Source organism: Aristolochia californica, unplaced genomic scaffold, assembly GCF_029961685.1.
Source record: "Aristolochia californica isolate CCGP_79_NKW_82.1479 unplaced genomic scaffold, dmAriCali1.0.hap1 SCAF_8, whole genome shotgun sequence".
Lineage (NCBI taxonomy): Eukaryota > Viridiplantae > Streptophyta > Magnoliopsida > Piperales > Aristolochiaceae > Aristolochia > Aristolochia californica.
Window position 1 is genome coordinate 8,327,187 of NW_027182279.1, and position 17,966 is coordinate 8,345,152.

Sequence of the window (17,966 nt, forward strand, 5' to 3'; positions counted from 1 at the left end):
TCTCACCCCCTCAATCTCTTAAGCAAAATGAGAGTTGAGTGAAAATCCGAGAGATAACAAAAAATCAAATTGATTTTGGATCTTCAAATAAACGAAAGCGATAATGACAAAATTGCAAAATCCAATTGCGATTTTTTTTTGACGAATTGGAACCAATTTCAGTTAAACTCAATTAGTTTTGATCTTGTCTATGACTCTTTGCCGAAAATCTACCGAGCGAACGTCTTTCTGCTGCTGTAACTCGCCGCTCATCTAATCATCGTCTTTGCACGCTTAGCTTTGACTCCCACACATTAGTCTCTTTGCTCTTCTCTCTTCTATTTTATTTTCCATTTCAGCTTTTTGTCCCTGTTCTTCTTCTTTCTTTTCCATTTTAGTTGTGTTTCTCTTCTCTTCTGTATTTTCCACTTCAGGGCAGTTTTTCAACTGCAAACGAGGAAGATAAGCAAGGAGGAGAGGATTTCTCTATATCTATTATAAATATTGGCATATCAAGAACGTATTGTTTATATGTATGATGCATTAGTTGATGCATATGGTATTTAAACATTAATTTTATTTATTATTTTTATTTAAGGTTTAGGGTTTAGGGTTGCGGTTCAGAATTGGGTTTTTGAAAACATGGCCTTGAACACACAGGTCAAGAAACAAAGTTGGGGGAAAAAGAAATGAGCAGGGTTGGAATTGGCCAAGGTGGCGTTTAGAGGTCATGTTTGGAGTGAGGGTTAGATTTTGGTTGATAACAAGGTCAAGGAAACAGAAACACATGTGGGTAAGAATCAATTTTCTAATTTTGGAACTTTTACATGCTTGAGTTTTTTTTTTGAAAACCTAAATACAGTTTCGAATGAGATGGAGTCGAGGGAAAGAGAGCAACCTCTATCTAAAATCCAAATTTTTTTTGAGCCTTGGCTTGGAGACATACCTACATCATGAAAATTCTAACCCTTAGAGCTCTATTTTAGGTTGGGTCCTTTTGGGATAACATTTGAGGTTCTAGGTGATTTGGGTTTCCAAGCTTGTTATTCCAACTTCTTTTGGGTTACTATAACCTTTCTGGTTGATTTGGGTATCCCATGTTTGTTTGATGCCTTTTTCATTCTTAATTTCATAAATGTCGGCATAGTGACTCATCTCATTGCAATAGTGGCATCTAATGTGAGGAATGGGAGAAATTTTCTTATTTTGCTTTGTACTCTTCTTTCCAACTTTCTTCTTAGATGTGGATTTGAGAGATGGCAGTTTGACTTGATGTTCTAAGTCTAAACTCTTCTTTTAAAATGCAAGCCAATCACATGATAGCTTGTCTATCAATTCATTTTGTCTTGAGGCATTTGCTATATATCTTTCGTTAGCCTCCAACAAGCTCTTCCTTGAGCCTTGCAATCTTATGTAATTGAGCATTGCATTTTTCTTTATATTTGTTTAGACAATGAATAGACTCTTTTCTTCAATTGTATCCCAAACTGAGATCAAGACTTTCTTCTTTTTGTTCTTGGGATCTTTGCTTGTAGATGGGGTTCTTTCTTTAAGCTTTGGATATTTGTTCCTTCTATGTCCTAGTTTCCCACACTCAAAACAAACATCAGTTTGCTTTTAGAATTTGTCATTTTGAGTTGTATAATGGCCTTTTTTGAAATTCTTCTTTTTCCTATAGATTCTTTGAAGAAGTCTAGTGATGAAACTTACGTCATCAGAGCTTTCTTCACTAGAGTTACTTTCAACTCTCGTCTTGGGCTTAAGAGCCATTTTTTTAGCTTGCTCTTCCTCAACATCTTGAGGTTCCATCTCATAAGTGAGAAGGATTCATAGTAGCTATTCTGAGCTTATAGTTCTAAAGTTATCATTCTCATGCACGGTTATCTTCCTTGCCTCTCATAACTTTGGAAGTGCCTTGAGTAGCTTGTCATTTTGTCTATACAAGGAAATCTCTTCTCTTAGAATGTTCAACTCATTAGTTATATGAGTGAACCTAGAGTTCATCTCAGCTATTGATTCACCTAGTTTCTTTTTGAATTCATCTTCTTGGGCTAGCAATAAGCTAATTCTAGAGTCTTTTACTCTAGTGATTCCTTCATGTGTGACCTTTAGTTTTTTCCAAATTTCCTTGACAATTTTACATGTGGGGACCCTATTGAACTCATTTGGTTCTAGGTGGAAGGCCTTAGAGTTTGTCTTGAGCTGCTCTTTCTCTTTCCTAGTTAGCTTATTGAATTCATTTTCAATCGGAAGGCCATATTCAAGTTTTTGTGGCTCAAAAGGACCATTCTCCGTTACATGCTATATGTCCAAATTCATAGATTGAAGGAAGAATTCCATTCTTACCTTCGAATATCCATATTTTTTTCCATTGAACAAAGGTGGATAGTTGGCATATTGTTCTTCGGGGAAGAGCAATTTTTCTTGACATGCCATTTATTATTTTTTCAAAATCATGAGGATTTTGATTTCAATTAAGTGTTTGGCCCACTCTGATACCAATTGTTGGCCCAATGGCTTCTCAAGGGGAGGATGAATTGAGAATATTGAATTAACTTTAATTTGCACGTGTAATAAAAATCATGCATAAAAGTAATTCGATGTAAAACAAAACATGCACACACCATAGGAGACAAAAAAAATTTTGTTATTGATGTTCCCCTATTGGTATTCACTGCGAGAGAACCATTGCTTGGGAAATTCCACTATTCAAAAGCTCTAATAGCCGAAATTACATAAAGAGATTTCAGTTTTCTTTAAACCACGTCTAGCTCAATACATGTATTTTACAACACCAATCTTCCCAAGAGATTGCTAATAGATTCTAGCTCTAGCTGGCCCTTTGTATCTAGATTCTATAGGTTCTAGATGTACCTTTCATAAATTTAAGTAAATATATAGGAAAAATGTACACCCTTACTTGGAGAGATCATTCTCCTTGAGAGATCCAAGCTTCCTCTTCCTTGGCAACACAATGTGAAGTGATTGAAGGAGCTTGACTAAATAAAAGCAAGGATGGGATGGAAAGAGACTTGAAATTTCAAAGAATATGACTCACTCCTCCACTCTAAAGCATTTTTCAGAGATTTTTCAAGATTGAGAGTAAATGCTTAGGATATTTGAAAATAAATGCTCATTAAAATTTTCTATACAATGTTTGATGGGGTATTAAAAACTTTACCAACTCGAACTAGTCATTTTTTTCCTGTTAGCAAAAATCAGTACTTTTATTGATTGATCATTGTTATGTGACTGATAGATGCTATATTCTGACATGAGAACTAAGTTAATTATAATAGAATAACCTTTATAATTGTGTTATAGGTGGGTATTTATTGAATTTGGCATTAATCACTGTCGATATTGCATATTTATCTCTACTGAATTATATTTTATTGTTTTTAAGGTTTATTTTTTCCTGAAATGCTTTTTATAGATTTAATTATGGAATTTCAGGAGAATTATGGTGGAGAAGGAGATATTTACTAAAATACCCTTAGTGAAATGGAGATGATTTTTAGGTCAAATCGTTTTAAAATAAATAAGATGGTATTTAAAGCAAAAGGGGGGCGTCCAAAGAGGAGGTCGAAAGGGGACCCGAGAGGGAAAACCCGAGGAGGAGGCAGCGTGAAAGGAAAACAGAAACAAAGTATCAAAAAATAGGGAGCACCGTCGACCGAAACAGGGAAGGATCCGAGAGGAGTTCCCCAGCGCCGTTCCCCGGGCCACCGTCGTCCACCGCCGTCCAGCAACCGAGAACAACCCCGAGGAGAGCTCGAGAGAGTCTCCGTCAAGGTGATTTCGTCAGTGCTATTTTTTGCTCGCCAGGCCGGGAGGGGATCCGAGAGGGCTTCTCCGGTGCCACTTCTTCTTTTCGACCATCCTCCGGCGTCGTTTACATATTCCGACCAGTCCCGGAGCCATTCCGACTCCAACCGAGACTCGAGAGAGCCGGTTAGAGAACGTCAACTCTGTTTCGCTCTTCGTCGGACGTTACCTCCGTCTGTCGGCTTCTAACCGTCGTCGCTGGCATCGTCTCTACCTCCGGCCACTCACTATTGCTACCCGACGCCACCAATTTCCGGAAATTGCAGCACCCATGAGAACGAGTTGCTGCCCGAGCGAGAGGAGGAAGAAGGGGAGTAATTCGTTATTATTGAGTTTAATTTTTCATATAGTTTGAACTTAGGTTTTGAATATTAATTGAATCTGATTTGATAATTAAGGTTTATTTAAGATTTTTTTACTTGATATTTGATTAAATTAGCTAATTAGGGTAAGATTATAATTGAGGCTGGATTTTGGTATTTTAATCCGATTTCTGTCTTTAACTCTAGGCGCCCGAGAGGGGCTAGACGCAAGGATTGAGAATCCGGATTCATGGTTACGTGGCACTCGAGAGAGGCATGAATCATGATAAAATCCAAAGTTGATAATTTTAGCATCATCACAATATGAAATTGATTCTCTGCATTCTATTGTAATCCGATCTTTGTCATTAACTCTAGGCGCCCGAGAGGGGCTAGACGCAAGGATTGAGAATCCGGATTCGTGGTTACGTGGCGCTCGAGAGTGGCACGAATCATGGTAAAATCCAGAGTTGACGTTTCCTATTGTGCAAGTAGTTAATTAAATTATTGCTTGATAATTTAGGAAGTAGTTAATTAAATTGTTGCTTGATAATTTAGGATATAATTAGTGTTTAGTTCAGATTAATTCATCATATTTGGTTAGGCTAGTTGATTGAAGAATACACAAAATTCAATCCTCCCTGTGGATATGACCCTCGCTTACTGCTAGATTACATGAACGATTCGTACGCTTGCGTGGTATTAAAGTCGATGTAACTAAAATTCTACATCAAGTTTTTGGCGCCGTGGTCGGGGAGGCACGTATTAAGCGTATATCTTTGTTCTCCATAGTCTTAGGTTAGATTTTTTTTATTATTATATATATATATATATATATATATTTTTTTTTTTTTTTTTTTTCATAATTTTAGTTTGGTATTTTTTTTATTTTTTTGGAATTATTTTTATTTCTTCTAGTTAGTTCATATTTTTAGTAGCGAGTTTGTTAGCTTAATTTGATAGTTCATTTTGTTTCTTTTTGTGTTTTTATGCACGGGCGCCGTTCCCTAGGTGGACCATTAGCTCCCTTTGTTGAAGAGGTAGAACATATTTGTAGGAAAACACCCGAAGTCAAGTTATGAGCTACCATGGCCAATCAGGGCGAACCATTACACCTGCAGCAGGTGACCGTAGAGCCCTGAGGGATTATTCTATCCCATCCCACTTCACATCACCTTCTTGCATTATATTGCCACCCACTACTGTCGCCAGTTATGAGTTGAAACCGGGTGGGTGTGATCCAACTCCTCCCTACATTCTATGGGTTGGAGAAGGAGGACCCATATTACCACATCAAGGAATTCTTAGATATTTGTGCAACTTTTAAATTCCAGAATTTCTCAGATGACTCTATCCGGTTAAGACTTTTTCCATTTTCACTTAAGGATAAGGCCAAGTCTTGGCTTAATTCCTTAGAGGTGGGCAACATTACTTCATGGGACACATTAGTCACGAAATTTTTGTCCAAGTACTTTCCCATTCAGAGAACTACAGCCCTCAGGAGAGAAATCTCCAACTTTATGCAGCAGGAGGGTGAACACTTTTATGAGGCTTGGGAGAAATGGAAGGATTTGATCCGTAGGTGTCCGCATCATGGGTTTGAGAAATGGCATTTAGTGCAATAATTTTATCAAGGTCTTACACCTCAGGTTAGATCCATGGTAGATGCAACGAGTGGTGGGAGTTTGATGGGTAAGAGTGCTAGTGAGGCGTGGGACTTCTTTGAAACGTTGAGTGATCAATCTCAGCAATGGGGTTCATCATTTAATGTTGATAGGAGATCCCACAAAGCCAAAAGAGGGGGTCTTTACGAGGTTAGTGAAACACCCATGCTCATGGCCCTGATTGAAGGGTTGACGAGAAAAATTGATGCCCTTATGGTGTCCAAGAGTTCACCTTCTCCTAACCCATCTACTGTCTGTGCCATATGCTCTGGTTCATCTCATCCCACACAAATGTGTCCATCTAGTTCATCCTACCCAGAGCTCATTGAGGACTTGAATGCAGTCCAGATTTTTCATAGACCGAACCGGAACGATCCTTTTTCAGAAACATATAATCCGGGTTGGGCTAGGCACCCAAATTTCTCATGGTCCAAGGGCCCACAGGTTGGGGGTCCTCCAGGGTTTACTCAACCCCAAGCTCCGCGCCCACACTTCACTCAACAACCATTGATTCCACAAAAACCTTCACTTGAGGATACACTTCAATTATTCATGCAGAATACACAGTCCTCCATTTCTAAACTTGAAATGCAAGTGAGTCAGTTGGCCAGCCACATGAGTGAACAAGTACAAAATAGACTCCCGAGTCAAACCATTCCTAACCCCAAAAGCACACATGAGAGTGAGTTGAGTTCCAAACCCCACCATGAGCAAGCCAAAGCCATAACCACCCTTAGGAGTGGTCGTGAGTTGAACAATGGGGTAGGGACCACTAAGTCTAAGGAGTCAAAGGATGACAATGGGGACACATCATTGAGTGAAGAACCTCCAAGTTCTCCACCAACATCCAAGCAGATCCCTAACCAAGTCCCATTAGCTCCTTATCCGCAGAGGTTATCGGGCCCACCTAGGAAAGGAGATAGCATGCATGAAACGTTGGAACTGTTTAGTAAGGTTCACATTAACATTCCACTTCTTGATGCTATTAGGCAAGTGCCTGCCTATGCACGATTTTTGAAAGACCTTTGTACACAGAAGAGAAAACAACATGTTAACATAAAGGTCTTTCTTACTGAGAATGTAAGCTCAATTCTGAAGCATAACACTCCTCCTAAAGTTAAAGATCCTGGATGTCCCACAATTTCATGTGTCATTGGTGAACATACCATCCAGAGAGCTCTTCTTGACTTAGGGGCAAGTGTGAATTTGCTTCCTTTCTTTGTGTACCAGAAATTAGGTTTGGGGGAATTGAAGCCTACTCCCATCACACTTCAACTAGCTGACCATTCTGTCAAGATAGCACGAGGAATAGTTGAAGATGTTTTGATAAAAGTGGACAAATTTCTGTTCCCGGTTGATTTCATTGTTCTTGATACAGAACCAGTATTCGATGTGACCAACCAAATTCCTGTCATCCTAGGACGTCCCTTCTTAGCCACATCTAATGCTATCATTCATTGGAAAAGGGGTGAGTTGGAGTTGTCTTTTGGAAATTTTAAGATCTCATTGAATGTATTTAATGCCGGGCACCACCCACTTGAGTCTGATGATCCGAGTCCTGCATTTAATATAGAAACTGTTATGCTTGATAACGAATCCACTCTTGAATCTTTTGATTCTTGCATAACACCTTTAGACATGGACTATTTTGATGAGGAAACATATTTCCGAGAGGTTAATTCCTTACTCGATTTTGTACCTCTGTTGGAGGAAGCTTAGGAGGTTATCACAACTGAACATCCACAAGATCTTCCTCTTGAATTGGACAAACCTCTTGAAACTTCCAAGCTAGACCTTAAGCCACTCCCTCCCACATTGAAGTATGCGTTCTTGGGACCCATGAACTCATTACCAGTCATTATTTCCTCTTATTTGAGTACTGAGCAGGAGGAACAATTGACTGAAGTTTTACAAGCACACAGAGAGGCATTGGGGTGGACTCTTGATGCCTTAAAAGGGATTAGCCCCTCCATATGCATGCATCGTATTCATTTGGAGGAGGGGACTAAAGCCTCACGTGAGATGCAATGTAGGTTAAATCCCCATATGCTGAAGGTTGTGAGAGAAGAAGTCATCAGGTTGCCTGTGACAGGAATCGTTTACCCTATTTCCGATAGCACTTGGGTGAGTCCAATTCAAGTTGTCCCTAAGAAAGGGGGGATAACGATAATGAAAAATGAGAGTGGTGAATTGATTCCCATAAGAACTACCACCAAGTGGCGTGTCTGCATTGACTATAGAAAACTTAATTCCGCCACTAGGAAGGATCACTTCCCACTACCTTTCATTGATCAGGTACTAGAGCGATTGGCCGGCCACAATTTTTATTGCTTCTTAGATGGATACTCCGGCTACAATCAAATTCCCATTGCTCCAGAAGACCAGGAAAAGACCACATTCACGTGTCCGTTTGGCACCTATGCTTACAGACGCATGCCTTTTGGTTTATGCAATGCGCCAGCCACTTTCCAACGATGCATGATGAGTATCTTTTCCGACATGATTGGTGAATTTTTAGAGGTCTTTATGAATGACTTTTCTGTGTTTGGCCCTAGTTTTGTTACACGTCTGCACAATCTTTCACTTGTATTGTCCCGTTGCATTAAGTCCAATTTAGTCTTGAATTGGGAAAAATGCCACTTCACGGTGAAAGAAGGAATTGTTTTAGGACATGTAGTGTCTGAGCGGGGTGTAGAAGTGGACAAAGCCAAGGTTGACCTAATTGCCAATCTGCCACCACCTACTTCTGTGAAGGGGGTGCGTTCTTTCCTTGGCCATGCTGGGTTCTATAGGCGTTTCATTAAAGACTTTAGCAAAATTTCTCGTCCTTTGACGAATTTACTTGCTCAAGATGTTGCTTTCGCCTTTGATGATGCCTGTATTCATGCTTTTGAAACACTAAAGAAATGTTTGTCCACTGCACCCATTGTCCAATCCACTATTTGGTCTTTGCCTTTTGAGTTGATGTGTGATGCCTCTGACTATGCATTGGAGGCTGTTTTGGGGCAAAAGAAGGATAAAATGCCCTGTGTCATTCAATATGCTAGCCGAACTCTTCATGATACTCAATTGAATTACACTACCACTGAGAAGGAGTTGCTAGCTGTTGTGTTTTCCTTGAACAAATTCAGATCATATCTGTTAGGGTCAAAGGTTATAGTGTTCACTGATCATTCTGCTTTGAAGTACTTATTATCCATCAAGGACACTAAACCTCGCTTGATTAGATGGATCTTGCAATTGCAAGAATTTGACCTTGAGATTCGAGATAAGAAGGGTTGTGAGAATGTTGTTGCTGATCATCTATCTAGGATCTGTGTAGTACCTCAGGAAGGATTCCTTCCTTTAAATGATTCCTTCCCCGATGAACAACTTCTCCAAGTATCCCAGTTGCCTTGGTTTGCTGACATAGTCAACTATCTTGTAACTCATAAGATTCCTGATTATTGAAGTAAACAAGATAGGTTGAAATTCTTTTCCCAAGTCAAACATTTTTTTTTGGATGACCCTTATTTGTTCAAGGTGTGTTCTGACCAAGTCATTAGGCGTTGTGTACATGAGCAAGACTTTGCCAACATTCTTGAATTTTGTCATTCCCACGCATGTGGTGGACATTTTGGTGCTACAAAGACCGCGGCTAATGTCTTGCAATGTGGTTTCTATTGGCCTTCATTATTTAGAGATGCCCATGAGTTTTGTCAGGTGTGTGATAAATGCCAACGAACTGGTTGTTTGTCTAGGAAGAACATGATGCCTCTTAACCCTGTTCTTATTGTTGAATTGTTTGATGTGTGAGGTATTGACTTCATGGGTCCTTTTCCTGTCTCGTTCGGCTATCAATACATTCTTGTTGCTGTTGAATATGTCTCTAAATGGATTGAAGCTATATCATGTAAGACAAACGATCACAAAGTGGTGGTAAAGTTTTTAAAAGAAAATATCTTTAATCGGTTTGGTACCCCGAGAGCGATCATCAGTGATGGGGGATCTCATTTTTGTAACAGAGCATTTGAGACCTTATTGAAGAAATATTCCATCACTCATCGGGTGTCCACTCCGTACCACCCGCAAACTTGTGGTCAAGTGGAAATCTCTAATAGGGAGATCAAATGGATTTTGGAGAAGTCGGTTCGCTTTGATAGGAAAGATTGGTCCACTCGATTGGACGATGCTTTATGGGCCTATCGAACCGCTTATAAGACTCCGATTGGGATGTCTCCATTTCGCCTAGTGTTCGGCAAAGCATGTCATCTACCTGTTGAGCTTGAGCATAGAGCTTATTGGGCCATTAAGGCTTTAAATTTTGATTTAACTCAAGCGGGTGAGGAGAGAAAGTTGCAATTGAATGAGTTGGAGGAGATACGTCATGATGCTTATGAGAATGCCAAACTGTATAAGGAGCGAACAAAGCTTTTACATGATAAATCTATTTTTCGCAAGACTTTTACTGTTGGGCAGAATGTCTTACTTTATAACTCACGATTGCATTTGTTTCTAGGGAAGCTAAGATCCAGGTGGTCCGGTCCATTTGAAGTTACACAGGTGTTTCCTCATGGCGCTATTGAGATCCGCAATCACGGAGACGGGTCGATCTTCAAAGTTAACGGTCAGAGGCTCAAACCGTATCTTGAGAATGTCCCCACACCAGAGGAGGTGATGGTCATTTTCTTGGAGGAACCTGTCATTTCATCTTGAATGCGTCAGAGTCTTGCTTACGACTATAAACTTAGCACATTGTGGGCAATCCCCACGTTTCTATCCCTTTGTACATTACAGTTTTATTTTTATTTTTTTGGTTTATTCATACTCTCTTGCCGGCTGAGAGCATAAATGGTTCCGGTAGTCGATGACCAGACTTTTGGTCCCTAGTTTGAGAGGTCTGTGCTCAAACAACCGTTCTGGGATTGACCAGTTCGATCTTGAAGTATTGAATGAAAACCTTATGGTGAGTAACTTAAGGACTTGTGTTCAGCGCGTGATTCCTGCTGCCTTCAGTGGCTAGTCACATGGAGATTTCTTCAAAGTGTGATGTGGGATAGCGGTTTCATCTATGGATGATTACCTACGGGTATGGCTGATACGAGTAAACCTTTTTCGAGGGAGACTATGTATCATTCCTGGGGGTCTTTATTATTATTATTATTTTTTTTTGTAGTCGTTATAGTGTTTTAACTTTTCCCCATTGAGGACAATGTCAGGTTTAGGTTTGTGGGGGGGGGGGGGGGGGGGGGGGGGGGGGGGGGGGGTGGGGAGGGGACGACTCTTTTATGTCTTAGCAATAATTTTCGTTCGATTTTTGTTCGTGGTTTTCAAATTACTCCTCTTAGTATGTGGTTAACATTAGTAGAGTTAAAATAAGTTGTTCAAATGTGTTTCAAAAATTTTCGTAAATTTGTGTAGAATATGCCTATTAGAAATCTGATATCATTTGTTGTGATTCATGAGAATTCAGTGGGATAACTTACTATTGCATTAGACTTGGAACTTAGTTGCAAAAGAGAACATGTAAATCTAGTGTTGATCTATGTTAGTCTAAATAGTCCTGTATGCCTGTTTGAACTCAATCTTTTTTATACCTCAGTGAAATTCCTTGTTGTAATGTATGAATGCGAAGGGAAATGCTCTTGCTTGCAAAAGACAAATAACTTCAGAAACAGCCTGGGCAAACCCAGAGACATGCACCAGAACAGTCGGTTACTTAAAAATAAGTGCATGTGCAGTGAAGACGAATACAAAATGGTGGTAATACCAAAAGTATTCAGTGAAACAAAAATTACGCTGGTAATAGCAAAAGTGCGCTGGTAATAGCGTAAAATGGTTTTCAATCTGGAAGCAATGAGTTTCTTGACTTTGAAGATGAATTGTGATTGAAAGAAGTTGCAAGTCAAGTTTGAAATTGGTATATTTCTTCTATGAGATTGTCAGACAACAAGCTTACTCTACTATTTTCTCTTAATTGTGATGTGACCAGGATTTTATTGTTATTTGTTGCCTCTTTGTTCTGTTGAAGTAATAGCTTATGGGTCACATTGGTTCAAGTGGAGTAACAATGAGTGTATTTGGATTGATAATAGGCTATATTTTACACAGATTTTAATATTTCGCAAGATCTCATATGAATTTCAGATATTTTACGATACTAAGTATTAGGCATATGCTAATGAGGAGTAAATTTTCTTCAGTTTTTCTTTTTATATTATTGATTTAGATGAATTTTGTGGGTAAATTCCATGCAAACCCTCACGAGACATAACTCGTCCACTACTGCAGAGTAGGGGTTTCGTGCTCCCTACGAAAGTGGCATTTTGTTTTCCTAGGCTTAATTTTGGTTCGATTGTTGTTTTGCTAGGGACTAGCAAAGATTTAGGTTTGGGGGTGTGATAGATGTCATATTCTGACATCAGAACTAGGTTAATTATAATAGAATAACCTTTATAATTGTGTTATAGGTGGTTACTTATCGGTTTTCAAATGAAATGAGCATTTATTGAATTTGGCATTAATCACTGTCGATATTGCATATTTCTCTCTCCTGAATTATATTTAATTATTTTTTAGTCTTATTTCTTCCTGAAATGCTTTTTATAGATTCAATTATGGAATTTCAGGAGAATTTGGGTGAGAAAAAGATATTTACCAAAATGCCCTTAGTGAAATGGAGGTAATTTCTAGGGTAAATCGTTTTTAAAATAAGAAAAATATTAAAGGAGGGAGGCATCGAACGAAGGGAAGGAGGAGCGTGAAAGGAAAAGAGAAACAAAGTATCAAAAAATAGAGGAGCACCGTCAACCGAAACAGGGGAGGATCCGAGAGGAGTTCCCCACCGCCGTTTGTCGGGCCACCGTCGTCCACCGCCGTCCACCACCGTCCAGCAACTGCGAACAACCCTGAGTAGAGCTCGAGAGAGTCTCCGTCGAGGTGATTTTGACAGTGCTATTTTTTGCTCGCCAGGCCGGGAGGGGATCCGAGAGGGCTTCTCCGGTGCCACTTCTTCTTTCCGACCATCCTCCGGCGTCGGTTACGTATTTCCGACCAGTCCCGGAGCTATTCCGACTCCAACCGAGACTCAAGAGAGCCGGTTGGAAAATGTCAGCTCTGTTTCGTTCTTCGCCGGACGTTACCTCCGTCCGTCGGCTTCTAACCGTCGTCGCCGGCGTCGTCTCTACCTCTGGCCACTCACTATTGCTACCCGACGCCACCAATTTCCAGAAATTGCAGCACCCGTGAGAACGAGTTGCTGCCCGAGCGAGAGGAAGAAGGGGAGTAATTCATCATTATTGAATTTAATTTTTCATATAGTTTGAACTTAGGTCTTGAATGTTAATTGAATCTGATTTGATAATTAAGGTTTATTTAAGATTTGTTTTCTTGATATTTGATTAAATCAGCTAATTAGGGTAAGATTATAATTGAGGTTGGATTTTGGTATTTTAATCCAATTTCTGTCTTTAACTCTAGGCGCCCGAGAGGGGCTAGACGCAAGGATTGAGAATCCGGATTCGTGGTTACGTGGCGCTTGAGAGAGGCACGAATCACGATAAAATCCAAAGTTGATAATTTTAGCATCATCACAATAGGAAATTGATTCTCTGCATTCTATTGTAATCCGATCTTTGTCATTGACTCTAGGCGCCCAAGAGGGGCTAGACGCAAGGATTGAGAATCCGGATTCGTGGTTACGTGGCGCTCGAGAGAGGCACGAATCACGATAAAATCCAGAGTTGACGTTTCCTGTTGTGCAAGTAGTTAATTAAATTATTGCTTGATAATTTAGGAAGTAGTTAATTAAATTATTGCTTGATAATTTAGGATATAATTAGTGTTTAGTTCAGATTAATTCATCATATTTGGTTAGGCTAGTTGACTGAAGAATACACAAAATTCAATCCTCCCTGTGGATATGACCCTCGCTTACTGCTAGATTACATGAACGATTCGTACGCTTGCGAGGTATTAAAGCCGATGTAACTAAAATTATACATCAAGTTTTTGGCGCCGCTGCCGGGGAGGCACGTATTAGGCGTATTTCTTTGTTCTCCATAATCGATCAATTGATCATAACAACTACTTTTCTATTAGACAGTGACATATTGATCGATGGACTGATTGATCAATATGTTACAGTTGGTCTAGAAAAGTTAAGTTACTCATTCATTGACTACGGGATGATCGATCAATTAGAATTCCCTCTGACTATGCAATACAAATATGATCGATTAGTGCATTTCCTATGATCAATCATGTTTTATGCCTCAGACTTGCAAGATTCTGTTTGATTTCCAAGATTATGTCTGATCAATCAATCAGGTGGGGTGATCAATCATTCCATGTAAAATTTGTTTGCCTGGGTAGAATTGATCAATCAATCCAAATGGGATGATTGATCAGGCTCCATAGCATGAAATAGTCATGTTCTGGATGATGGATCTATCGACTAGTGTTTCTCAATCATGCTTTATATTTCTGGCCCCTGCACTTCTAGATGATCGATCACTCCAGTGTCAGTTCAACTATGTTGACATTTAAAATATGAGAATGTTTTTTTTCTCTAAGTTCTCTAACAAGTTCTAAGTGATGTTCTTAAACATATCTATATGCATTTTGTGACTTAAAGCTCCAATTTCACAATTGTACTTAATGAAGGGAGTTTAGGAATACTCTCTTACATTGTGACTGAGTATGGACATTTAATTTTTACATTTGAACTCTAGTCTTCTCGTTGTCTTCTTCCTCGTGGGTGCTTCTTCTAGTGTTGTCCTTCATTAATGCTCGAGATATTGTGTAGGCTTGATCGTTTTGAAGTTTTTAACCTTGAGATGCATTGACTCTTGAAGGTGAAATATCTGAATACTTAGTTTTTCAAATTGTTAGATAAATTTAGTTATGTTATCATAAAAAATAACATAGGAGTCAACCTATGCTCAACACTTAGCCATGAATTTGAAGTGCATCACATTCATACTCTGTGATCCACTTGTCCCATACTCTGAAATTAGAAGAATGGAGGTCTTCAACTTGAGTTTTTCAAGCATGCTAAGTATTTGCTTTTACATTCATAGTTATTTTAGTACTTTGTTTGGTTGATTTGAGTTTTGATAAATTACTTTATCTGAGTTTTGAATTTTGATATCAAAACTCTTTGAAGAGATTATTGTATACTTTTAATTTTTATACATAGTGGGGCCAATCATATTGGTAGAACCACTTAAGTATTTTTTATATTATATTATATTGTTCCATTGATCTATCTGTCTATCAAGAGGCATATTGTGCTTGATTGAAAAGCAAGAGACCTTTGTTATGTAGTCATTTGTTAACTTGCTAAGCATCTATACTTAGTGTTGTCGTAAGTCCCTATGTGGACAAGTGTTGTTCTTGCCATATGATCTATGTGGGTTAGTATTTTCTATTGCCATAAGACCATGTCCGGGAAGGTGTTGTTGTTTCCATAAGTCCATATGTGGGAAAGTATTGTTGTTGATGTTGCTATTGTTGTTGTTGTTGTTATTGTTGTTATTTTTATTTTTGTTTTAGTAAGTCCTTGTGTGAAAAAAAGTGTTGTTATAGGTTTTTTATTTAGAGTTTGTTAACTATAAGCCCCTAACTGTTAGGGGAAGGTGTTGTAATTGAACCTGTGTGGTTCTAATTTGTAGATGTCGTTTGGCTTTACATAGAGGATCCTTTAACTCCAAGGTAAGAGATCCCTGGGAGTAGAGCCACAATCTAAGATAGTGATTGTGAACCACTTTAAATATTAGTGTTGTGGATGTGATTATGCTAGATTGATTTAAATTTCATAATTTTTTAGTAAACCTATTCACCCTCTATAAGTTTACTTTGAACGAATCCTTTTCAAACTCTGTCTTAAGTCTCATGCCAAGTGCTGATAGCATTGTGACGCAAAATCCATGGGAACTAGTTCTTAGTTGTGTTTGTTTTCTTGTGAGTGTGGCACACACATGTATGGGAAGGGGATCTTTACTCCTGAGTCTTACTCTTCCCCTCTGCTGCACAACCTAAAGCTACACGAAGAAACATGAATATAGAAGACATGCCCAAGGAATGAATCATTAACATAGAAATCATGCCCATGGAAAACCTACAAGAAGATAGGTTCACACCCATGCAAAGGAGACATTATTCTCAGTCATGCAAGCCATGCAAAGGGGGACGTCTTCAAGCATGGATGAATCTCAGCCACCTCAAGGATCTTCTATAATTAGTTATCCTACAATCACCCACATGAGGGTCCTACCACAAGCAAAATTAGATATTCAAGATTCTCCTACAAATCATACTCAATTAATTAAAATCAATCAAGGATAATTATCCTAACAAATCAGTCAATAAAAGGGAGAATCAAGGACAAATGAATCACTGAAGTGAAGAGGATCAAGATCCAATAATCATAGAAGAAGAATGAAAGGAACAACCCATTGATTTGTCCAAATTTGTAAAGACACCTAGATGACACTAAGACACTTCAATGTGAGGAATTCAGACCTTTGTATTCCCATTTTGTGGGGTTTTGGAAAACTATGTAAACCCTTGTATACTTATGTCTTCACACTGATTCAATTCAAGCAATTCTTTTTGTTCCTCTGTTGGTGGTTCAAAGACTTGTTCTTGTGCATTGAAGCGCCTTCTCAAATCTTCCATGTTTGCTTGAATTTTCTCACCTTCATCGTGATGAATTTATGAAAAAGAGAAATACTTCATTGACTTATTATAACTAGAGTACATTAACTTCTATTTATAATAGAGGAAGGTAGTAGAGTCCAATTACAATAAAATTATCTTTGTCCCAATTACACCCAAACTCTAACTCTTAAAGATAAGTCCAAGTATAATTAAATAACTCAATATAGGTAAAAGACAAACATTACTCAAACTAGAACTCTTCTAGGATGTGACCATAAATAAAGATGCCTTTGTGAGTCCTTATTGATCTTCCAACTAATGTGATAAGGATGTCAGCTTGTGGGAATCATGGTTGGTGGTCCTTGGGCCCATCTTGTGGGCCTTTCTTGGTCAGGTGGCCTATGTTATAATACTCTTAGATATGTGGGCCTTCCTTGGTCGTGTGGGCTGGAGCCCATCTTCCAACACATCATTTGGCTGCTTCACAATCACCTCCTTTATCTATCCTAGACAAGGTTGAGGAAGACCATACATGAAATTTAATGGGATGCCTTTCGTGATTTTCTCTTTCGAAACACTTAAAAAACATCATTGTGGATCGGGAGCTTTTAGTCCTCTTACCAAGGGATGCGTTTGTCACTTATATCATGTATTGAGTAATATGTGTTGGACTTTGGGTGTGTTGATTAGCTTTGAAAGATGATACATAACTAATACAATCCAAAAAATCATGCATATTAGATGTAATGATACAGATATTATCAGTTACGTCAATTCTTGAGGTTGATACTTAACACATTACCCACCTTGTCTACTTTTTAGTGTTGCTAATTATAGCAAGTTAAACTACAAAGACTAAAAAAATCTTAACTAAGGTGTGGTTTTGGATAAAATTGAAAAGTCACCTACAAAATAATAATTGTCATTTCTAATTAATGTGAAAGGATATCATTTTTATGGGATACCACATTTCCCAAAACTACACCTTAGCTAAGATTTTTCAGTACAAAGGCAATAGAAGTTAAAATTATTCATAAAGCTATTTTATTTCATGAATATTTTTTGGATATTATAAATCATTAGAGTTCACGATGTAGCAATTCAATATCTTCTTTTACATTTCTTTTGATTTAAAACTAGGAGTAAGTTTGTGAGAGTAAGAAAGTCACATAGAGATGTTCTCATCTTGAATATCATAAATTTTAAAATCATTGATGATGAGATTCATCTTGGATATAATAAATGTTTTGGCTGTATTTTTTTTAAAATCCATTAATATATTTGTGTGATTTTGTGATTTGTTTGCTATGTTGTTTTGAGTCTATAGGGTAAATTCAGTCAATGAATAGTGTGCAAGAAGCATGAATGAAGAAATGAGATAGAACTCATATTCTAAAATCAGCATATCGTTTTTGAAGTAGTAAAAGAAGAAGAAAGCAACCTCACAAGGAGTTTGAGATAGAGGCTAGCAAATAAAAAAGCCAAAAAAATGAGATAAGTTGAAAAGCTAAAATCCCAAAATCTCTTTCGTTGTCTGCAAATGAAAAACTAA

The 17,966-nt window shown here is 38.3% G+C and overlaps 1 protein-coding gene and 1 non-coding gene across 2 annotated transcripts; both read right to left on the reverse strand.

The window, feature by feature from the left end:
- Positions 1 to 1,875: 1,875 nt before the first annotated feature.
- On the reverse strand, positions 1,876 to 2,415 carry LOC137938266 (uncharacterized). The gene is made up of 2 exons (XM_068783253.1): positions 2,326 to 2,415; positions 1,876 to 2,280 (listed from the first exon to the last, which is right to left on the reverse strand). The coding sequence occupies exons 1-2, from the start codon at positions 2,413 to 2,415 to the stop codon at positions 1,876 to 1,878; spliced, it is 495 nt and encodes a 164-aa protein (XP_068639354.1).
- A 3,187-nt stretch (positions 2,416 to 5,602) lies between these two features.
- LOC137939592 (small nucleolar RNA R71) lies at positions 5,603 to 5,709 on the reverse strand. Its single transcript, XR_011109973.1, has one exon. It is a non-coding gene; the product is annotated as a small nucleolar RNA R71 (small nucleolar RNA).
- Positions 5,710 to 17,966: the final 12,257 nt, after the last annotated feature.

Coding starts and splice junctions, on each gene's coding strand:
- LOC137938266 (XM_068783253.1), bottom strand. CDS start 2,415: ATGGCATGTCAAGAAAAATTGCTCTTCCCCGAAGAACAATATGCCAAC. Junction 2,281..2,325: donor AAAAATATGGATATTCGAAG/GTAAGAATGGAA, acceptor TTGGACATATAG/CATGTAACGGAGAATGGTCC.